The sequence below is a fragment of the Labrus mixtus genome, chromosome 13, assembly GCF_963584025.1.
Source record: "Labrus mixtus chromosome 13, fLabMix1.1, whole genome shotgun sequence".
NCBI classification, from domain to species: Eukaryota; Metazoa; Chordata; class Actinopteri; order Labriformes; family Labridae; genus Labrus; species Labrus mixtus.
In genome coordinates, this window is record NC_083624.1 from 6,227,362 (window position 1) to 6,251,554 (window position 24,193).

The following is a 24,193-nucleotide window of genomic DNA, read 5'->3' on the forward strand; positions in this document are numbered from 1 at the left end:
TTTCCAAAGAATACAAATGTATTTATTTTTGTTTCTGCTTTTTTTTTTTTTTTTTGCTTCTGTTAAACAGAAAGCAGCATTTATTTATCTGTACTCAAAAACAAACACTTTACACCCTACAGGGGCATATGAGGAAAATCTACATTTTACATGTTCAACATATGGACTGTCCATTAGCACCAGAGATGCCCAGGTAATAAAAACCCTGCCTACATTTTAAAACACAGTTCAAGTCTGGAAGCAATACATACAGAACTACAGAGTCAACAAACACAAAGCGGAAATTGAACAAATTAAAAGAGGAAAAAGAGAAAATTAAAAGTGAGGAAGGACGTGAGGGAGGAAGGGGATTCAGGATATCACTTTTTTTCATTACCACTAAATTATTAGGTCCATTCTTGAAAATCCAGCTCCTGTCTGGTCTTACTGTTTCCTGCGCTCAATTATCAAAAGTTTGGAGTCTCAAACTGACTCTGCTATCCAAAAGTTCAGAAGAGACTGTCCTGAGTGTTTGACTCTTCATGCTGCGTCTTCTAAAGAACTACAAGTTTGCAGACTGTATATGTGATTTATTCAAGAGTTGGTTTTTTATGAGTATGATATTATGATAAGCAGCAGGTCGATGACTTTGGCTGCTCTAGAATAGACTCCCTGCGGAGGTCGTTGGGGATCGTTCCTTCGGGACCCCAAATGTTTAGCTCTCCATAAATTCCCATATCGATCATCTCCTCCTGCCAGGGGATGGGGATGTTTCCTGAGGAGAACTCGTCAAAAAAGGTCTTGTCGGTGTCCTCCACGGTAACTCCCTTCACCGAGGAGAAAGCCCCGACGTCATCCAGACTTTTAGCGTACACCACTTTCGGGTCGGGGACAAAAGGAGGAGGGAGAATACCTGAAGAGGTGAGACGTGGAAAGTAAATCACATCAAACTATAACAACAATTAAGTCTTTTTCAAGCCTGAAAGTAGGAGAACAATTTGCAGGTGAGCATCTGGAGTCTGGAACCTCTCTATGTATTTTGCTACTTCTAATTGGCATTATTAAAAGGTCTCGACCAAAATACCTTCGGATGCTGCAACCAACCAGAGCTTACAAACATGTGACATAGCAGTACTCGGCTAAGAAGCAGTTTTATGTCAGCTGGACAAAAGGCAGAGATGTTTGGTTGGCAATGCCTTTATAGCTAACAAGTAGCATTTGCATGTGACATGAGTTACTATTAACCCTTTTCACACATACAGAAATCTCCTGAATAACTCCAGAGATTAGTCTACCCGGAGGTTCTTTAGGCTATGTGTGAACGCAAACAGACGCATTTTTCCCGCAGACTTTACCCGGAGTTTCTCCTCCAGACCTCTAGTATTTTATCTGCAGAAAACCCGAGTGAGCTGATGTCTGAACGCGGCAGCATATACTCCGGAGATTTCAACTCGAGCCAATAGAAAGAAAATGACGTTTATATAGTGACTGTCTAAAGTGTCTGCAGGCGACCACTACGATCTCCGTGCTCTAATTAAACGTCTGCATTCTGTTTTCTGTTCGTCAGTATGTTCTTCTCCTCTCTTTTGTGGATGTTGTCATTCCATTGGATTACACATAGCATTGATATAAAGACAAATATTCTCATTATAACATCGTGTAGCGGACTCTGTTGCTTCGGCCGCTACTTCTGCGTTGTTTATTTACGTCACGTCTCACCTCAGGAAATCCCCCCCCCCCCCCCCCCCCTCCCCTCTGACAGGGAAAGTCCCCCGCTGTGAGGAGCATATGTGAACGACTAGGTCGGGAGACTCTCCGGAGAAGTCCTCCTGTAAATATCTAGATATTATCCTGAGAGCATATGTGAAAACGGCTATACAGTTCTTTTATCAAGCAATGGCAGCCGTCTTGGTTTTTTAGAAAAATACTTCAACTGTGCTAAAACCTGAACCTAATTTATTCTGAATAAGAGGAGGACTAGACCCATCACCCGGAGTAAAATAATTTGTGTTTTTGGCAGATTTGTCTAGTACCCACAAACCATGAAACAGATAAGAGAGTCATTCAAACAGATGGTACCTGCGTTCAGTTTCCTCCAGTTGATGTCCTTAAAAAACGGGTGAGCTCTGATGTCATCGCAGCTTCCGTTCTTAAAGCCCATCCTCTTATCGACCTCTCTGGCCATCAGCCCCTCACAGAGAGACTTGGCGTGCTCGCTGAAAGTGTCCGCGTAGCTCACCTCCCGCGTCAGCATACGTTCTTTCATCTCCTCACGTTCAACCTTTAAACACAAGAAAAGGTTTATTTTTCATCCTCTCGTTTAGGGCGCGGTCACACTGGCCATCTGTACCGTGCTGTACTCAAGCACGATTGCCCCCCCCCCCCCCGCTGCGCCATTCCCACGCTGGCCGGCACGGCCCGCGGTCACACTGGCCAGGACTAACCGTGCCGAAAAGCACGATTACCCCTTGTACATGACGTCATAATACAACGCATGCATGCTTTATGTTATTATGAAGCGTGCTCAGTTTACAAACAGGCGGACGAGAGAGAGAGAGAGAGAAAGAGAGAGAGAGAGAGAGAGAGAGAGAGAGAGAGAGAAAGAGACGCGCAGTCGAGTCCGCGCGCGAGTCCGTGCGGAGGCCCGCACATCGGAGAACAACACAGAGAACATGACAGCTACTTTGTGTCTTATATTGAGTCATGTTAGTCAGATACAGACATGAAACTCTGGATTTCTCCAGAATGAAGGCTGTCAGCGTTGTGTACCTGCTTGCTTGTGCTCGTGCATGAAGTGTACCGTGCTGAAGCACACCTCTCTGAAGTGTGCCGAAGCCAAGGAAGTGTACCGTACCTGAGCACGATACGGAGCGGTCACACTGGCCAAACGAACTGGACTTTAGGGTTGAAGCGTGCTTGGGCACGGTACGGATGACCAGTGTGACCGCGCCCTTACTGGCCATTAGTGAGAAAGTTAAGACACTCTAGGTTTCAATTTAATTTAAAAAAACAATCCTCACCTTCTCCCCTCTGTTTCTAAACGGGTTCTTAGCAGCCATGAACTCAAACAGCGTCACTCCGAGAGTGAAGTAATCGACCGAGGAGTCGTATTTCTCTCCTTTGAGCATCTCTGGAGCCATGTACCCTGCAGGAATCAAAGTCAAACACTGCGTAAAAAAACTGATTAAACTGACATTACACTTTTAAATGTGAAACAAAAGCCTCTTTGATGATGCAGATGGGACCCACCTGGTGTCCCGGCGTATCCTTTAGTCAAGGTTTTGCCTTCTTTTAGCTCCACAGCAAGACCCAGGTCAGATATACGCACATTCCCTAGGCACCAACAGAAAAGATTTATCTTCATCTGCTCATGTTTTCATTTCATTTCATCTGTTTATTTAAAGGACGGTGCACGTTAATCAACATTTCTGTAAATGTGCCAGTGTTAGCCAGCAGGCTAATTTTCAACTGTAGTCCTTTGGCGAGATGTTAAGCGAGGCACAGGGTGGCTGAAAAATAAAAACATGTTAAAGAATACACACAGCAACAGATAACAACAGTATAACATGATACCAATATACTGGCTCCATTAAAACATATAACCATACAACCATTCATACAAAGCACCATGGGTTAGACAGCACAGCTACAACAATACACAACAACAGACAAACATGCACTCAGATTAAATACTATCACAGGTGTTCACATTTTTGATTGCTTAAAAGCCAGTCCTTAAGACGGTGGGAGGTGCATTTTCTAATCTCCACTGGCAATTGGTTCCATAATTTAGAGGCTCTCACAGAGAAACATAGTTGACCAAAGGAGCTGGACCTAAGAGGGACTACACAGTCCCCTCTTAGGGCAGACCTTGTGGTTCTGCTGTATAAAAGTGCAGAGTGGTGGGGGAGCCTTGCCATCGATAATCTTAAAAATGAGGCATGCGTCAGTGTGTTTTAAAATATTTTCCCAGCTGAGCAAGTTATATTTGTCAAGAATGTAACAGTGGTGGTAAAGCTTGGGGTTTTCTGTCCAAAACGTAAAGCGCTTGTTTGTGAAGTGATAAACATTTTAAATATAGACCTTGTTTTTCGTACTACTTTTTTTTTTTTTTTAAATGATCGTTACCATCATTATCCAGCAGCACATTTTCTGGTTTGAGATCTCGGTAGACGATTCTTTTCTGGTGGAGGTGCTCCATGCCTTGGATGATCTGAGCAATGTAGAAACACGCTCTGGGCTCCTCAAACCCAGGGTTGTTCTCATCCACCAGGTAGATGTGGTACCTTCAGGGAACAGAGAAGAGCTGAGCCTTTTGATCTCGCAGCATGCATATATATGTAGTCTGCATTTAATTGCAGTATCTCACAATTATCACTTGAAAATATTATCACTTAATTATGTTTCTACCTGTTATTGTCATTAGGCAGTCATTTGAATGGAAGTCTTCAATAAAGCTGAAGTTTTCACAATGCAACAGTTTCAACCGCTGTTTTTTTGATTGTAACTAATGTATTCCTGTCTTTTAAGAATAAACACTGAAATCATCAAACACCTCATTGCCATTATTCTTTACTTATTTGTATACTTTCTGTGCTGTGGTAATCCAGGGGAGAGAGATGATTCAATCATTGTTTGCCCCTTTTGTCTGCTGTTTTCATCCCTTCTTTTGTAATGTATTGTGTAAGGAATTATGTATATGATAAACTGTATATGATTCTCCTCTCCTGTATATTTGTGGGCTGTTGTCAAAACCAAAACATATTGTTTTTCCTTTATTGTAAGTGACAATATTTAAAGTCTTTATATGTGATTTTTCACACTTAATTATAATATAAATCAAGTATATCCTCTGAAAATAACTCTGTGAGTCATGACTGTCTACAATGGGTGTAACACCCGAGTCCCACTGTCTGTGATGTTTTCAGAGTTTTCAGAGTCCTATCTTCACTTTGTTTACATCGCAGAGACAGCCGGCTGACTCCTCCCCTCGCGTATAAAAGTTGTTTAATTGAGGGACTAGAGAAAAGAAGAATAACATACTGTACTCACTGCTTAACTGTGTTTCTAGATCACGCTCATTTCAGGTAAATTTACATGCAGTGTGAAGATACGAGCATAATAAAGATCGCTAGCATTAGCATGCTAACACAACAATGCAGCGCAAGTTGTTTTGGTTTCATGCTGGTGCTCAAGGGCGACATCTGCTGGATCAAAAAAATCACATAGAAAGCCTTTAAACATAAATAATAAAAATTGATCACAAAAAAAAAAAATAAACACTGAAATCCATTTTAACACATGATCCTGACCGAGACATTTTATAGTTCAGCTTTGACAAGAAACCAACTGTGCTTATAATTTATCCAACTGTGAGAACTCCATATTAGGAACAATTGAGAGGATGTGTGACATATTATAGCGAGGATAAATTGATCAAAGGTGGAGTCATAGTTGACTTTGGATTTAGATTTTGAGTAGAGTAAAATTATTCAGTCCCCCAAATGCAATCAGCAATTTATCAGTAAGCTGTATAGAAGTAACTGTTCATGGTAATGCATTGGATGTTTTCAGAGTGTAAAGGTTACTTGAGGTCTCCTCCATTCATGATGGTCATGACCAGACAAAGTTCATCTTTTGTCTGGAAGGCGTAGGCCAATGACACAATGAAGCGACTGTGAACCTTCTCAAGAATCCTCTTCTCCACCATCGCCCCCTACAGGAGGAAACGAAGAAAGACAGAAAAGGCAGTTTATAACAAGATGTAAAAACTATGGATACTTTTTTCTTCTGTGTGTTTGAAGAAAATATGCAGATGCACATTCCAGTTGGAAAAAAAAAAAAGCACATTTCAAAGAATGACCTCAGACAATTCAAGGGCAAGATGTAGCTGTGCCAAGAAGTTCAATTCAGCAGAGCTTTCCCTCTAAAGCTCCCTGTAATCACTCTATCCCCCGTCTCAGTGTTTAATACTGCAGGCTAAAGCCAAACGAGACAGAGGCAGGGATAAAGATGATTAGCACCATCGCAGGCTGGGCTCTCACTCTGGAACATAAAGCCAGCAGAATACCTTTTTATTAATCATGTTGTGCATGCATAGCGTTTAAAAGAGCTTTGTGTTTCCCTGAAGTCTCCTGCCAGGAAACGAGACAACTTCCTGTTGTAGAGCAAGGGCCATCCAAATAATCTTACAGAAGAGTTCTGGTTTGCATTGATTCAATTGTATTTGTCTGTTAAGATTATATTCAATGAAAGATTGTCAATCAAGGTGCTAATTTAATATAATATAATACATTTTAAACTGGCATATTCAGTCTGATCATTCTCCACCCGGTCTCATAACTCCTTTACATCTTGTACATTTGTGTTTTTTAATGTTAATTTTATGGTTGTGTTGTTACTTTGTTGTTTTTATCTCTGCTCTGTAAGGTGACCTTGAGAGTTTTGAAAGGCGCCTTTAAATAAAATGTATTATTATTGTTATTATTTAATATGTCGGAAACTTAAAACATAGTATTTTCATATGAAGGAGGAACAAGCTTGCAGCCTTTTTATCCATTTTGTCCCTTAACGGGTTCTCAAAATTCAAACTTGGTATGTTTGGTCACATATTCTGATAGTCCACTGCACAGCTCCTACATTGCACCTTTTGTACATTTTAATATTTTAAATTCTATTTTTTATATTGTAATAACTTCTTATACTGTATTATTTAAGTTGTTGCTAGTTCTGCTTTATTTCCTTGTTAATTGTTTAGCACCAATACACCAAGTCAAATTCCTTGTATGTGTAAATTCTGATTCTGATTTCTAATAAGACATTTCTATTTTAAAAAAGGTCGGTATAGACATAAAAACCATGCAGGCCTCTCATCGAAGAACAGCATGGTTATAGAAGATTGAAAAATTGTTCTCTCATAAATAGAATGGGGCGGGGGGGGGTTGTTCCTTCACTACTCTCTTAATTTAATATACATACCTGTTATTATTCCACTTTATCTGTTTCCTTTATCCATTTACTCCAGTAACACATGAATTCATCTTCTCTGTTTCTTAGCCTACAATATCTTCCACTGTTAACTTCCATGCATTAATAGATGGGGGTTTCTATTTACGGTTTTATTTTTTTATTATTAGGATTATTTTTTCTTTCTAAATCTTAATTTAATTATCTTTTTTCTCTTCGTACCTTTTCTTTGGATTTTTATCTATTTTTATTTTATTTCATGTTGTATGTATTCTATGTTTAAAAGATTATATATAAAAATGTGCCAGGATGAACAAAATATGTGATGAAATATGACAACTTGTAATGTAGTAAAACAGCCTGCAATAAAGTAATAAAAAAAAAAATATATATATATATAAAAGCTCTCTCACCTCATAGCCTTTCCTCTTCTTCAGCCTCTTCTTGTTGAGTTTCTTACACGCGTACAGTTTCCCCGTGGCTTTCATCTGACAGGCAGAAACCTCCCCGAACCCACCTTTCCCCAGCACACGGAAGTCCTGGAACCAGTCCGCGTCCATTGGCTGCATCTCCAGCCACTTCCACTGCAGGAACCTCTTCACATACATGCTCTCCAGGAAGAAAGTGTAGGGGGCTTCTCGTAGAAAATCCAAAGTGGTGGCTAATGCTGCGGCGAACAAATCGTCCCCTACGGTCTCCTGGCCTCCCTTCACCTTAGCTACAATGTCCTCGGACAGGAAGGGGCAGTAGTGTTTGGCGGCGGCGTCCATGTACCGCTGGATGATCTTCGAGGCCTTCTTCGCCCGCTCAGAATCCTCGGCCATGTCGTAGTCTTCGATGTCTCTCCATAAGCGACTAGCTCCATTGTACTCTTTATTGGCGTCTAAGAATTCTCTAAAGAGGCGTTTGCCGATGGGTTGATCCACGCAGACCGACTCAAAGGTCAAATCCAGGGTCTCTGCCAGGCCCTCGCACACGGTGATGTGGGGCAGTTTGAGGCGAGAATGGTACTTCTTATCTCGAGCCGCTGCTGGATTAGACCCATCGATGCTCCCCCGGGCGTTGATGTAAGCAGAGTTTGCTACCACCGTGGTCAGACCTCCTATATCCATGTCGAAGGTGTGCGACTGTTAGGCAACGCAAAGAGGGGACATTGCAAAAAAAGACAAAAAGAGCAAAAGGTAAATCCTTAATGCAAAATTCTCATTGGTCGAGGATGATCGAGGTGGGAAGCAGAGGTGAGAAAACAGGAGACAGATCACAGGGAGCATGAAAGACAAGAGACCTCGAGTCCGTTGTCTGAGCCAGATCCAAGGACTCTGTATCAACCCCTCATACACTCACACCTGAGTCGACACCTTTCGATAATCCATTAACACCCTAATGCCCTAGACAAAGTGTGCGAGCCCAGCACAGGCAGCTGGAGCCGGTCAATCAAGTCGGACATCACAATAAGAACCAGGACTGTGATGTGGAAGAAAGCTTTGCTGAAAGATTTTTTTTTTTTGAATTGGAGAATATGGGGGGTTTGGTTTCCCCACAACTTGTTGCACCAGTAGCTAAAAGCACTAAAATATTGCCTAACCCAGCCTTTCCCAAACTTAAGACTGCCCGTTATAAAAAAAAATGATGACTACATCTATCACTTTCAGTAAGGGTAAAATGATTGGACATTACAACATGATATTATGGTAAGACAGACACAAGTTTACTAAACATTATGTCCATGAATAGTCATGACACACCTCACTAATCACTTAAAGGGTTGACTCATCGTAAATCATCATTATTGTGATATTTATTTTATTTTTAAAATTGGTGGAGGGCTTTTCGCGGCCCACCTGCAGTACCCACACGGCCCACCAGGGGAAGCACTGGCCTAACCTAACTCTTTATCAGGGTAAATGCAAATACATATTCTAATCTTGGTAACCCTGCATAGACAGCAGCAATGGCTACAACCAAATGACATTGTTGTGCACCACCAGTGTTTATACATCTGCAAAATGTTTTAGCTTAAACCCGAATTTACTTCAGACCATTATACTGTCGTCCATATTTCTGCAAATGTGACCTGAAAGCCACAACTCCTGTATCAGTTTCTGACTTTCAAATGAGGGATCCAGTGAATTTCCTCAGTGGGGTTTTCGATATTTGGATTATTCAGACACTACATGATTGTTTGGATGATTAAGAAGTTAGTGGATATTAAAAGCTAAGTGCAGGTTTTTGAAAGGAATCCTGTTTGTGATCCACAATGACGCCCCATGGATAATCTAAATACTTGTTAGTTTTTTAAGCTACATGTGATTATATTACAATATATTATAATCTTAAGTAAGCATACACAACTGTAAGGTTTGAACTTTTGCTCAAGATGTCATATTTCAAAATAATACTGATATACCAAGTGATTCAACATGTCCAGCCCGTATTCTGTTTAAAATGAGAAACTTGGGCTGATTCACACTGCATGCAAGAGTTACCCGGAACAGTTTTTCAGTCCTGTGTGACTCAGTTCAGATTTTTTTTTTATGACAATGTGAACAGCAAAAATCAGATTTTTATTTTCAAATCAGATTTTGGCCACTTTCATTTGTGGATTTCCAGAGGAGTCGGACACAGGCCACATTTAAAAAGTAAACAAGTAAATAAATAAAATCTAAGTAGAAATGAAGGCTTGCTGTGCGAAGGCAGCCGAATATCCAGCTTCTTTTACAGGAAAATAATAAAGTGATTATCTTCCAATGTTAGTCTTAATAACCATATTAATGATTTGTTTTTTTTATTTCAGTGCTTAGACATAAAATCAGCAATGATTCATTAAGTGGGTAATTCATTTAGCTTTGAAAGACCCCCTCATTATGTGGACTACATTGGATCTGTGTACAGAAAGCAGTAATCCTTTAGCACATGCCAGACATCATTTAAATCCTGCTTCCATCCACTTGAATTGACTCAGACTGCAGAAGTCTCTGCTATTAGATTTAGCTTAAGATTTAAAATAATTGACTCAAAAATAAGAGTGTGTATTTGGGCTTACACTTCCATGAGAATCTCTTTTCAAAAATAACAAAGAAAAACCTTTCAACTTTTGCTTAAAGATTATGAAGCATTCCTTTTTAATTGGAGATTTTGAGAGGGGGAAAGTGGGCTTAATGCCACGCTGGAACATGTTTTGGCGGCTGAAGATCAGACTTGTTAGGCAGAAACTAAAAAAAATAAATAAATAACTTCTAAGTGTTGCAGTGCCTACAGCATGTGCTTCATTCAGGCTCTTATCGGTTCTCCATGTCAAAAACATTTGGTCATGCACACCTCATCGAAGAAAGAGTCGCTGTCTGAATATCAACGGCTGCTTTTGTAAGCCCTTTTCTAAGATCAGTTTCTCTTTATATGATGATAGACATATGAAAAAAGAGCAATATAAGACAAATGATGTAGTAAGGAAAAAGAGTTAAAAATGTTTAACTCACCTCATCTCTCTCCTCTTCCTGCGTCGAGCATCAACTTTGTCGTGGCTCTACTCCGACAACCAGAGATTCAGAGCACTCACAGGTCTGACTGGAGACACTCGATCCCTGAGCTCTTTCAAAAAATGTCAGTTTTGAGGAGCCCGAACTCTTAGAGACTTGTGGTTCCTTTTTTTTTTTTTTTTTAACCCGGTCTCTTGCATAAAATACATCTTGAATTCTGTAAAAGATTTTTTGTGACTGACAAAAATAAGTCAATTGCTTTTTTCTGCTTGAAAGCCTATCAATTATAGAATCCAAGTTATTAAAACAATCTATATTTATTTTTGCAAACTTATATTAGATTACAGAAAAAGGTATTTGGAAGAGTCAGTACATGTGTTGCTGAGTTTTTAAAAGGGAGATCTTTAAAGGGAGTACATAAAGACCTATGCAACCACACATTTATTTTTTACATCGATAAATTTTGAAGGTCTATCTTTTACCACTGGCCTCTAAAAGGATACTATAAGCTACAATCGTCGTAGGGTTCATATACGTAATTCACAAACAAAGCTTATTTACCTAGAAGGAGCCTGGGTTATAAAAGTCTTTACCTTGCTGGTGCCATTATTCTGTAAACACTAACCAAGGCGTTATCAGGGTGGTGATGGAGAAGTCCTTTTAAATCCAGAATACAAAAAAAAAAAAAAAAAACTCTAGCAAAAAAAATAAATCAGGAAAACATGGCTGCCTACAGAACAGAAGGAAGCCAGCCCAACACAATAGAGGATAAGAAACTATTTCAAATTATTGCCCAGAACACAAAACAAAAAAATTCATCAACACACCTGATGGAGCCCCATCCTGTGTTGCCATGACAACTGTATCAGGCATTTCAGAAACCATGGTAAATGCACTAACAGGGCATGTTAAAGCAGACACTTTTGGCCATCTTTGAACATTTTGATCCTCGTCATGTCTGCCGCTTTGTCATCGCAAAGTAATAACTATTCAAACAGGTACATAATACATTCTCCAACAGCAGTACGTTTTACTGAGGTTTGTTTTTTTTTCTTCTTTAGAGTGGGATGGCTTATTGAGACGTGGAGTAGACATACAAAGACTTGAGCGTGGTGCGCCGGGCCGACAGACTACAGTTCCCTTGGACGACGCCTCCCCCAGAGCGGCGGTGGTGGTGGTGCAGGTGCACGTGATTCAGGAGCAGAAAAAAGATGGGTGCCATGCACACCTCTGTTCTTTCAACATCATCTACACCCCTGAGAAAGCCGGACAGAAATACAGGCATAGGGAGGGGGGACGGGGGGGAAAGGTTTGAGAAGCACACAAAAAAAGGGGACCTAAATTCCCACAATGAAGGTGGGGGGGGGGGGGGGTCTGTGCTTGTTGGAGTGGCGTGGCATAGACGATTTTAGTCCTCGTCCTCGTTCTCATCGTACTCTTCATCGTCGTCATCATCACCCATATAAGACACTGGAGTCTCCACACGAGAGCCGCTGTAGTGAGAGTCATTTGAGCTGGAGGCCATGGTGCCGTCAGTGCAACCGTCACTGAGAGGAGAAGAAGAAAAACATTTATATAAATTCAGCATAGAGATTCACCAGTTGCAATTTCTTCAAGGTCTGACCTGCTGATTCAAATTTTCTTTGACAGCAACAACAAATGTTTTTTGGAACTTTTCTTTAATGACAATTTATTTTGTGTTTCAAAATAAAACAGTCTGTTAAAGGCTTAATATGTGATTTTTCACACTTAAATATAATAGAAATCAAGTATAGCCTCTGAAAATAACTCTGTGAGTCATGACTGTCTACAATGGGTGTAACACCCGAGTCCCACTGTCTTTGATGTTTTCAGAGTTTTCAGAGTCCTATCTTCACTTTGTTTACATCGCCTGGACGGCCGGCTGACTCCTCCCCTCACGTATAAAAGTTGTTTAATTGAGGGACTAGAGAAAAGAAGAATAACATACTGTACTCACTGCTTAACTGTGTTTCTAGATCACGCTCATTTCAGGTAAATTTACATGCAGTGTGAAGATACGAGCATAATAAAGATCGCTACCATTAGCATGCTAACACAACAATGCAGCGCCAGTTGTTTTGGTTTCATGCTGGTGCTTAAGGGCGACATCTGCTGGATCAAAAAAAATCACATGTAAAGCCTTTAACTGTTTATTACAAAAAAATCTTCAAAACTTCACCAGGTAACACAACCATCACTCCTTCTTACTCAGACAAATCTCCCTAAAAGATCTGGAGTGTGAAACCCTTCATTTCCCGTATTTCTAGGTATTTTATGCCATAAAATAAATTAGAGAGAAGTTTACTCGGCTGCACTCTCCAGACTCCTGAAAAAAATAGATTTGCTGTTTATCCTGCTATATATCCGTTGTATATTAATAAGCATTAATCTCTTATGTATCCAGCAAAGTAATCTGTCTCACGGCAGGTCAAACTTTAATCACAAACTGAGGTTTTATCCTTTAAATGTTTTCACCATAACCAAAATATATTAGAGCAATAATTATTTAATTATATTTTAACATCCTGTACCCCAGTTCAGGGGAGCCAACGAGAGAGACAGTGAGAGCATCTACATACATATTGACAGCACCTTGGGCGGTGAGTGGGGGGGGGAGGAAGTCCTGGGAACAGCCAACATGTTTGCTTGTGTGAGTGTGGCTGTCTTGTTTTTGTGTGTGTCATAGTCCACACGGTATAAAAACGAGCAGCTTGTGTGTGTAACACTGAGATAAGCTCAGAATCGGCTCTAAAATGTGAGAACCTGCCAGTCAGCGATCACAGCTGAACAGGCTGAAAAGTGCTCAGTTCTGGTCATCAATCCCTGAATTGGTGCATTTCCAGTGAAGTGGTGTGAAAAAAAAATCTTCGGTCGTATTACATTCGCTTTATTACAGAAATGACCGCTCACCTGCTCGCAGGGTAACGTGTTCCATTGGCAGAGGACCCTCCAGTGATGTAGACGTTACTGATAGGACCCTTGGCCATTTCTAGGAAAAAGAAGATGATATCAACATGCAGAAATACAACTCCACTACAGTCCCTGGTGGTGTAACAGATCACAAATATCACAGTTCAAATCAGCCAAAAATAGGGAATTTATTATAACCATTTCAAATTCTCAAGTAGTCATGGCTTAAACTGTGCTTTGTAACAGCAGTAAACATTCAAATGGATCTCAGGAATCTTTAAAATGTATCAGACTCTCAGTTTTCTTCACTTTATACTTATTTTTATAGCTCCAATAAGAACAATACAATCAGTCAAATAAACCTGAAGTCCCTTTTTATTAGGAAGTGCTTTGCCCAAATTGGCTTTTTATGAATTGCTCTGAATAGAGATCCTAGAATAAAGCAAAAATAATAATCTCTTAAGATATTTATCTACTGCTGGTAGAGACTACACCTCCCAACCCAGTCACCTCGGAACAGTTATTTCACTGAGGGCTTGGCGTGCAAGTTGGAGAGTTGTTCCAATACTGATACCAGCATCAGAAATGCCCCCGATACCGCTTAAATGCAAAAACTTGCAAATTGTTATTCAATGCATCAATCTCATCCTACAATTTAAAAGGCAGCCCCAGTAAATGTGTGTTCCTCTTCTTCTACTGGTACCATTTAGTTTACATCAGAGAAAGAAGAATAGTGTGCACATAAGAGAAACGAGTTTTAAAAAGTTGTGTGATGGACGACTTTAGAGCAGCTTGTTTAATATGAGTAAATCAGTATATTCAGGGCTGTGTGCACTCACCTATAACGTAGGGCTCCAGAGCTTTGGGCACCAGGCTGCGTGCGACCTTCAGATCTTCTGGAGAACATTTTCCAACCTCCAGACCACACGCCATGCCCATCCGCTTCAGCACCTCGATGTCATCGTGGATCTCAAACATGCTGTCGAAATTGAACAAATACTCGAACCTGCAGGAGGAGAAAGAGCGAGAACAGGAAACATAAAAAAAGTTTTCAACAACAAAAAAATATTTAAACAACATATCTACTAAATGTCACTCAATCCTTAAGGTTAAGGAAATGTACACTGATACAAGTATACATATTGTACATTCACTTTATATTGTATATATGTATCATAGAACACTGGATGTAGAAGAAAAATGATTATTGGGCCTTTGAATACAATTCTCATCACATAAACTAAAATATATAATCAAAGCTCAGCCAGGGGCCTGAAGAGTAAGACACACAGTGCATGTGTTGGTCACTAGGGGCGTTTATCGCTCCTTTACAGGATGATGTGATTCAAATCTAGATTCCATGACGATTCATTGAAGAATAAAACAATTGGGTCTGATTTGATTCAATGCAAACTGATTATGGAATCCAAAGTAATTTTTTACTTTATGGAACTGAGAAAAAAAAGATGAAAATAAAAATCATTCCAAATGTTGACTGTAGTCTTTACCATGCCAAGGTGTTCACTTACTAAGGGCTGAACATCTATTTACCTGTAAATGATGCGTTTGCTATCATAAATGGGCTGGTAATTCATTTCCTCAACCAGTAGAAATCCTCTCTGATCATTTTTACAATATTAATCCTGGAATCCAAACCTTTTCTTGAGGAAAAAAACAAAATCTACAATATAGAGGTTCTTAATTTGGCTGTTTCAAATGTTTCCATCAAAACAGGCCAAAGATGCTGTGAACATTTAAGAACTCTGTCCTCCCTCAGTGACTCTTGGACTGAAGCATTTTTCAGCTGCACAGCTGCCTGAAGGAGACATCCTCTGGTTAGACACTTTAATGTCTGTTTATCTGTAATAGAATATTAGGAAGGCAACACCTAAAGAATGCACAGACTCATTTAAAAAGTGCACCAGGGTCCTGACACTGCTGTGCAGCTGTAGGTCCACTCAGGTCTGATTTAACTGTTTTGTTAAATTGTACATATGATTCTATTCTCATTCCTGCACAGGTTGTGCACATTTTATAGGTGTAAGTTTTAATTGTACAGTTTAAATTTGGCCACTATGTAGGCATTTCTTTAAATCTTTGTTCGGGTTAACATATACTTATGGGAGGGGGGGGACAGTGGGTGTTGTTTCATGTCATGTGCGTTTTTGTAAGCTGCTACTGGATGCTTTAAATTTCCCTCAGGATCAATAAAGTATCTATCCATCTAATATCATGCTTTTTGTTCTAAGTGCATCATGAGTCTTAAATATAAACATCATTTTCACACAAACGTGCTGCACATTGGGCAAGGGAAATCACATACTTGTCATTAGAGATGCTGCAGTCGATGACCGTTTTCTTGCTGGTGTTGACGATAATGAACGGAAGGTGGATGATGGAGTTGGGAGGTGGAGGTCTGATTGCTTGCTGCTCTGTCTGTCTGTTCCTCTGAACAAGGTTCTTAAAAGCTATTTGCTGCAAAGACAAGATCAAAGAGGGCTGAAAACCTTGCAGCTGCAGAGAGCTTTCGGTTTGGATTAAGAGAAAAATCAACAATTCAAAAAAATAATTCCTCGGTAGCGCTGAACATGTCGGTTGTTAGAGCAGATCTGCTCTAAATGTCTCCCACTAAACATTTCAACACATCATCGTCTACCCCACTACAAAGCACTGAATGCACTTGACATTTATTACATCTCCAAATTCATCATAGATTTACACTCACTGTCCAGTTCATTGAATACAGCTGTTAACTGAATAGCAATCCATTACAGCAGCTCTGCCATAAACTTCCTTTACTACGTTGATAATGATCAGGTTTAGTTTACACTATCAGTGATGTATTCAAATAAACACAAGCAAAAGTGATGTCTTGATGCACTTTACTTTTTTTAATATTTGTCCTCCCATTTTGCATAAATGATAGGTTCAGGGATCCAGAGGAGCATACTGATAAGAGACCATCACAATATAACTTTACTGGGTTATAAACATGTACACAAACAGTACATCAGGCAGGCATTTTAGAGTATCACTGGCAAAAAAGAAAACTTACAGAAACTCTTTAATTCCCAATGCAATACGCATTTTAAACAAGGCTAAATAAGCAATGTTTTTTTAAATGCTGGGCATATGTGGTTTTACTTTTAGCTATTTATGACCTAATGTGAGTGTTAGTGTGAATGTTTGTATGTTTTCATGTTGAGCCTCAACAAAAGGTAATTTTCTGTCACAATGTGAGACAATAAAGTTTTTTGAATCTTGATATACAAGTAACATTTAGGGCCTTTGTCCAGAGACAGGTTTTTGGTTTTTTTTGCGCTGTCAGCACCCACAACTTCCATTTCAGAGCGCTTCTCACCAGCTCTCATTGTTGCTAGGTAACCAAAGTTAACTTCTGCTTCCCTCGGTAATGTCCGTTAGGTGTGTGTTTTTAGATAGCTGTGTGCTGAAAACGCTGAACTGCATTGGTTTTGTTTTGAAAACGGGCGCTGCACATTAAAAACACTCTGTGGACACAAGCCCCTAATAGCAAAATCAATACCGCTGAAAATAATGTAGCTAAAAGAAAGCCTTTTCACCATCTTTAAACGATAAAATAGTCAATTTATTTCACTTCAGTAATTTTATTGCAGCTATATCTGACTGTAAAGCAAACCGACAACACTTTGTCAAGTTCATGCGGCCTTAATGGCAGGTGTTCAAACGTAAATCTGTTTAAATCGATATAAAATAAGATTAGATAATCCTTTATTCATCTCACAATGGAGAAATTTGCATATATAGTGCAACACAACTCAATATTTTAACAAAATGAAACCAATGCAAAAAGTTAGACAGCATCTTCAGCAGCTGGGGTGTTTGAAAATTATTATCTTTTAAAATACCTCAACAGAAGTCCTTTGTTTTAACAAACTTTCTAACCATCCAACTGAGCTTAAATTGAACTCAGTGAATTTATCACAAATAAATTCACCACCCAGCTCCCCAAAGAGGAAAATTGTTTTATCCATCTTGTACCAAAGGTTTAATTGGTAAACTCTATACTCCCATGACCATTTACATAATTTAAAGAGCAATATTTGGCATCCTTGTATCCATATAGTATTGCTACATAGAATATTTGCATATATTTATTTCTAATCCCTAATACAGGAGAGGGGAGGAATGCTGGACACATCTCTCAAAGGTTCAACAGCAGTGAAAACTACAGCTTTTAACTAAACATGTGATTTAATTAGAGCATCTCTCCAGATAAAAACAGATAAAAGTATAAGGAATCTGTTCACCCACCTGTAGTATGAGCTCCTGAAGCTGTGATTGTTTTTGCTTAATCCTCTCCAGCCGTCTTTGTCTCTCCACCTAAAAGTAAAAAGGACAGGAATGATGATGTAGAATTATGACAAAAGGAAATTACAATGTGCAAAATACAAAAGATTTAATAACATCCAAGTTTATTTACCTCTAGGTTTTGGCACTCCTGCGCTGAGTTTGTGGGAAGGCCTATCCACTTTATTTCTTTCTTCTCTTTCGAGATAATGTTCATGGCCATGAGCACATTGAGTGCATCGTACACACGCCGCCGAATGTTCTTCTGGTCATACACATGCTAAAATAGAGGAAAAATCATGAATATATTCAGGATAATGTATAAAGCACGATATTCCCTTTTTTCCTACTTCACATTTTTCTGTAAGGTCCTACATAAGCTCTCGTCTCTGTGAGAAAATGTTGTGCAGTTGTTGCACTCACCGAGTCATTGGGTGACATGTGGTTGTCTGCAGAGCTGAATTCTGCAACCAGCTCATCTGCCACTTCATTGTAGGTGGTTACTCCCTTCTTCTGCACCTTCTCACACACTTTCATGGAGAAATGCCTTAAGCCCTTTCCATTCTTCTCTCCTTTTTTACCTCGTTTCCTGTGGACAGAGAGCCTCAATGTCACTCACTATGACCGATGTGTCAAACATTAAGAATCATCTCCCGTGAATCAATGTGTTTAAGACTCACCCTGATGACCAGGGAGAGGCATCAGAAGGTTGACTCTGAGCAAGGAACTGAGAACTGGGAGTATGGGGACTGTTTACCAAAATGGCATTGGGTATCGTAGGCCTCTGTGGTGTTCCGATCACCTTCGAAGGAAAGAGCAAAAGAAAGGAATGAAAACATTGAAGAGTTATAGTGAGTGTTTTTTAAATCTGCAGTCAAGTTCGTAAAATGAACTTTAAAACAGAGTTTGCTGGTTAGGATATTTCCTGCTGTTCACATTTTATTGTAGTCACCTGAACAGAAAGCGAACATCATAATGAAACCAAAACTAGTAGATCAAAGCTGCGTATAAACGTTTTGTTGTTTATTATGCACATTTCTGCTGCAGGCTGCAGACTGACTGGTTGATACAAGGATGAGCTGAGTTCATAATAACAGGAACCCTACATTTTAATATGGACAATATAAACTCAGATCTTTAACTGCTACAAGGCTGCATGACAGCTGCAGTTTAATGACTGATTGTACCTAATTTGTGATTAAAAAAGTTCCTTATAACACATTATTCAGGTTATTAATACCACATTAATTTGGAAAAAGATACCAGTAAGTGTTTTTGACATTTTTAAATTAATATTTCTTTTTAAAACAAAATAAAATGTCGTCCCTAATAATAAAAATAATAATTATTGTCGAAGATATGTGATATATTCCTTCTCTAAGGTGATGTCTAAGCTGATTTGCGTTATGTATACATTTCTATGTATATAATGGGATGATGGGTGTAATCCTGCTGACTGTAGAGTCGATAAGCTTAGGCTCAACGGCCTCCACCCGGTCACCTCACAATGATAATGGAGGGGCTTACACAACAGTAAGACAGCTGCGAAAACTTGCAAGCAGATATACAAATAAATACATCTTTCAGTCGGTCACAATTTAGAAAGCAGAACTTTTCATTTCTAGGTTCTGAGTAAGGAGCGCATAAAGGCCTGATATTTTAAGCCCAAAAAGGATGATAGTTGTGTGGAGCACCACTCACCATGTGTGGCACATGTTGCATGTGTGCAGCAATATTCACATTGGATGGCCCAAGAGTTTTGGGTAGTAACTGTTTGGCCACGGGAGCTGCTGTAGGCTGGACAGTAACCAAAGATAGGACACCTGACAGGAGACATGAGAACATCAGTGATAAGTCCAGCTCTTCATTGATACTCTGTTGCCCCCTATTGTCCAACTACATGCACAATGACCTATACATGAAGAACATTGTTTCCATTAAGATGAATGTGGCACCAAAACAATTGTAGATACCTTTGCTGGGGCTCAGATTCTGATCGATGAAAACCTTCAGCTCTCCATTTGTTTCTATCAGACCAGCCTACAAAAAGGATAAAAAAAAAATACTTTTATACCTCAAAAACCACAACACTTAAGTCAAAATGTAACAATATTACAAATTTGATTCGTTTTTTTTTTTTTTAATTTTTACTCACATCTTTAGCCATGATCCCAAAGGACCGGAGGAGTTGAGCTTCAGGCTAAAATGAAAATGATCTTTTTTGTCACTTTTCCGACCCTGGAAGACACAGAGAGCAGTGCTGAGTTTATAATTACATTCAAAACCTCACAATTAAGCCCAAAGTACACCCCATTCTATAAAACCATTTTTTGCAGAGGCCCATCTGAAATGTCAGCTGCAAGCACATTGCACAAAGCTACATCTCAAAATGTTACCGGTTGTTCTCCTTGAAGAAAATCAGATTATTTTACTTCCATGAGCCTCTGAGGGCGATTTATAAATGCACAGTGCATGAAGACCAGTGTATAAAACCTCCCTCTTGATGCTCACAACTTTTACTAGAACAAGTGTGCAAAGGCCTACTTCAGGTACCGAGCACGTCCGGAGGAAAGGCATCGTCGAACTTCTGCTACAGGTCACGCAAACATGCTAACTTTTAACACACAAGCTGCAAAACTCTTAATGTGAGCTTTAGTGGAAGCACCGCATGGTAACACACACACTCCGGTTGCAGGCGGTAGCAAAAGCATTAATTTCCCACGACGATACCAATTCATCTTTTTGTTGAATGTGGCTAGCTCTCAGTCCCTGCTAACAGTTAGCTCTGCACTGAGCTTGCTTTGCGTTAGCTAGCCAGTTAGCGTGTGCACGTTTTCAAAAAAAATGTTTCACGTTCAAATTGAGCGATTATTTGGTTCCGTGCTGGAGATCCCTGACACAGTTCAGCATGGTCGAACATAAAAAAAGAAGTGCATTTGCATTTCGCATGGGTGAATTAAGTTGAAATAGTGATTCTGGTGCACTTACGAGTGCACTCTCCTGTTTCTTCGACGGCTGTTGTTGTTGGCATTTGAGAATGGAGGAAGAGGAGGTCTAAATCCCTACCAAACAGGAAACATACTGAGCACTGTTCAGCTACTTTTTTATACATTTTAAGTTAGTTTCCAAACACAAATTATAATGCAAGTGTTAAATATGTAACTCGTGTTTGTGTTTTGTACTTTTGTTTCTCTGCATTAGGTGTTAAACTGTCCTCTAAATGTTTGTTTGTGTTGTGTTTTTTTAGCTCTCTGTGCATGCAAGGTAAATCCCCACCTATGGGCAATAAAGATTGAATTCATCCATTATACTGTGAGCAGTGTATGCTGTTTGAAGCTGCAAACAAATAGGTCGTTTTCAATTAAAAAAAAAACCACTCAGAGTAAACAACTTAACTGTGAAATAAAAGCGAGGTTTACTTTATTCAGATTGTAAATAAAACTCTTTGACTCACTTTGTAATGAGATTGCTGTTGATGTTTAATTGTTTATTGGCAGTTATTGATCTTTACTTGTCAGATGTATATCCATCATAACAATGAAACCATCATCACAAAGTTTTATAAAGACAACATAATTATTATTATTTTTAAATTTGCTAATATTGTGTTTTTTACTCATAGTGTGTGTTTGGACAACCTGCTGCTGTAACGCCACAATTTCCCAGTTTGGGATCAATAAAGTAATTATATTCTATTCTATTATATTATATTATTAATCTCTGTACTGTTTGGAAATCTAATTGCAGACTTTGTGAGATGTTTAATCCCTAAAGCACATTTTTGGTTCTGCATTCATGCATAATGTTCTTCAAAGTTTTGATTTTATGATGCATGAATGTCTACTTGAATGTGTCATTAATAGTTTAATTCATTATAGAACACCCTTTTGAAAAAGCATTATAAGTCTATATTATATTATATTTAACTACACATCTTATCTGTCTGATTATAATATATCGGAACAAATGTTGAATGCATGCTGAATAATTTTATCTAATTAAAGTGTGATTTATTCAAACTGTCATGCAAACACATTTTAAATTGTTGTTGTTTTTTTTTTTTGTTTTTTTTTTTTTACATTTTGCAGAAAACTCCTGAAAACATTTAATATTTCAGTGCAGAGAAACTGAGCAGGTCCAGATGGAATCAGCAGATAAACTGCTAACGACTGGTTTGGTAGTTACACACGGTAGGTTGACATTTACTTAACAGATTATTTGAAAGTTGAAGGAGTGAAACACGAACAAATAGTTAGCACATCGCTAGTTAGCATCGTCTTTAGCGAATACGCTTTGTTAGCCATCGTTAGCGGTGGAGCTAACCCACAGCTGTCATACACAACACCCGATAATGAGCTAAAATGTGACTATTCGATAGCTTTCTGTCTATTTCTGTCTTATTCAAACACATTAAAAACTCAATAACTTGTGATAAATGTATGTAACATCCAGAACTTTCTTTGTTGACAGCTGGGTTTAGTGGATAAATGTTGCTTACCGGTGCGCCTCACAAAGTTAGCAAACTGTTTGTTAGCTCTTTCTATCCACTCTCCGCTAGCAGTGCTAACAGCAGCGCGTCTCACAATCTGATCTTGGCGGTGTCTCGCTTTGGCGGGATCTGATTGGACAGCATCGGTGAGACGAAAGCAAAGCAAGGGGGCAAAGTTAGTTCATGCCCACATTCTGGAGCTTCCGGGATAAGGTCGAGTACAAACCAACCAGCTGCAAAGATGACAGACATCGCCCCCTGCTGTTCGGAAGAAAATGTACTCCCCCACTTAACATACTTATATTACTTATCACTTCTATTACTTGTGCAATAACTTTGTAATTCACTGCTTCATAATTGGCTATTTATTTACTCAGTCACTGCACTTTAACTGTCTATTTATTTATTAATTCATCTGCCGTCAGACTGTTTAATCAGACTGTTTACCAGCATCACCACCTCATGCTACACACTGTGTTTTTTTAATAACAATAACTCTTTCCAGTGTAGTTACTGTGTAATTTTCCATTATTGTATTTTTTTATTTAACTGATGTAAATATGTTTGATTTGATTTTTAACTTCTATTTTTATTTTTAATAATTATATTCCCGTCCCCTGTTTTCTTGAGCTGCTGTAATGCACAAATTTCCACCACGGGGGATCAATAAAGTTTATCTTTATCTGTATCTTTATTGCACTAAAACTGTTTATTTACTCATCCATAACTTCACTTATTTGCACTATATCTCTCTATATATATATATTTGTTTACCTAATCAGTCACTGCAAAACAATAACTGTATATATTCTTTCAGTCACCACAACTGTCTATTTATTTATTATTATTATTACCATTCATTCACTGAACAGCAATTTTCCTGGCCACTTTTTGCATATTTCTCTTTCATATCACCACAAATATATTTCTGTTGTTGTTGTTTTTTTTGTAAATGCTGCTGTTTAGGATTGCTGCTAACAAAGTTTTGTTGTGTCCTTGTATACAATGATAATAAAGGTTCTATTCTATCATGAACAGGGCTCACCAATTACTTTTAGAAGTCGTTGCCTGAAAAGATGAAAATATGGTTACCATTTTTACCCATCTTAAATGTTTAAATCTTAGTAGAGGTAGTGAACCACACTGAACCTGGACATGCGTTGACCGTCCCACCCTCACCACACATACTGTGCAATATTTATTTTATATTTCGGCAATATTTTACATTTCATACTGTGCAATATTTCTTTTATTTTATATTTCTGCAATATTTTACATTTCATACTGTGCAATATTTATTTTATATTTCTGCAATATTTAACATTTCAAACTGTGCAATATTTATTTTATTTTATATTTCGGCAATATTTTACATTTCATACTGTGCAATATTTATTTTATATTTCTGTAATATTTTACATTTCATACTGTGTAATATTTATTTTATATTTCTGCAATATTTTACATTTCATACTGTGCAATATTTATTTTATATTTCTGCAATATCTATTTATATTCTGTTATGCTACTACCTGTAAATAACTCCTGCCATACATTGCCCATCTTACCTGAATGAGAGTTCCTTTTTTTTATTTCTTCTTTTGTTGTTTTTAGCTGTGGATGCTTGTATGTGTGTGCACTTTAAGGTGAAGCCAAATCATTTCGTTGTACAATTGTATAATGACAATAAAGACATTATATTCTAGGTGATATTTAGAATAGAATAGATGTTTATTGCCATTTGCACAGGTACAGGACAGTACAGGTACATTGGAATTCTTGTGCGTTTCTCCCTGAGTCAGCTTCTACAAAAAAGTTATATATAAAATAGAATAGCATTATGAGAAAAAAAAGAGTAGAAAAGTACAAAAAAAAGTAAAAGTAAAAATAAATAAGTTGTAGTAACAGCTAAGTGATTTAAAATAAACTGTACAGAAGCTATAGACGGTATTAAAGCAAAGATATAATACAAAAAATAACAAAGGGAACACTGTACAATGAAATGAAAATATAAATATGTTTT

The 24,193-nt window shown here is 38.5% G+C and overlaps 2 protein-coding genes across 4 annotated transcripts; both read right to left on the reverse strand.

Moving 5' to 3' along the window:
* Positions 1–331: 331 nt before the first annotated feature.
* Positions 332–8,326, reverse strand: LOC132986759 (rhodopsin kinase GRK1-like). The gene is made up of 7 exons (XM_061053362.1): positions 7,359–8,326; positions 5,568–5,695; positions 4,108–4,265; positions 3,229–3,312; positions 3,000–3,124; positions 2,059–2,260; positions 332–892 (listed from the first exon to the last, which is right to left on the reverse strand). Exons 1-7 carry the CDS (start codon positions 8,055–8,057, stop codon positions 603–605), a joined length of 1,686 nt encoding a protein of 561 aa, XP_060909345.1. The 5' UTR covers positions 8,058–8,326; the 3' UTR covers positions 332–602.
* A 2,393-nt stretch (positions 8,327–10,719) lies between these two features.
* On the reverse strand, positions 10,720–22,335 carry LOC132986760 (transcription factor Dp-1-like). 3 transcript variants are annotated; one of them, XM_061053363.1, is made up of 12 exons: positions 22,180–22,335; positions 19,837–19,919; positions 19,655–19,721; positions 19,383–19,504; positions 18,362–18,483; positions 18,105–18,270; positions 17,815–17,961; positions 17,646–17,714; positions 15,676–15,827; positions 14,192–14,358; positions 13,353–13,431; positions 10,720–11,968 (listed from the first exon to the last, which is right to left on the reverse strand). In XM_061053363.1, exons 2-12 carry the CDS (start codon positions 19,846–19,848, stop codon positions 11,830–11,832), a joined length of 1,242 nt encoding a protein of 413 aa, XP_060909346.1. In that variant the 5' UTR covers positions 19,849–19,919; positions 22,180–22,335; the 3' UTR covers positions 10,720–11,829. The 3 variants fall into 3 exon arrangements, with proteins under 3 accessions (XP_060909346.1, XP_060909347.1, XP_060909348.1); XM_061053364.1 differs by lacking the exon at positions 22,180–22,335 and adding an exon at positions 20,670–20,744; XM_061053365.1 differs by lacking the exon at positions 22,180–22,335 and adding an exon at positions 20,226–20,650.
* Between the last annotated feature and the right edge of the window lie 1,858 nt (positions 22,336–24,193).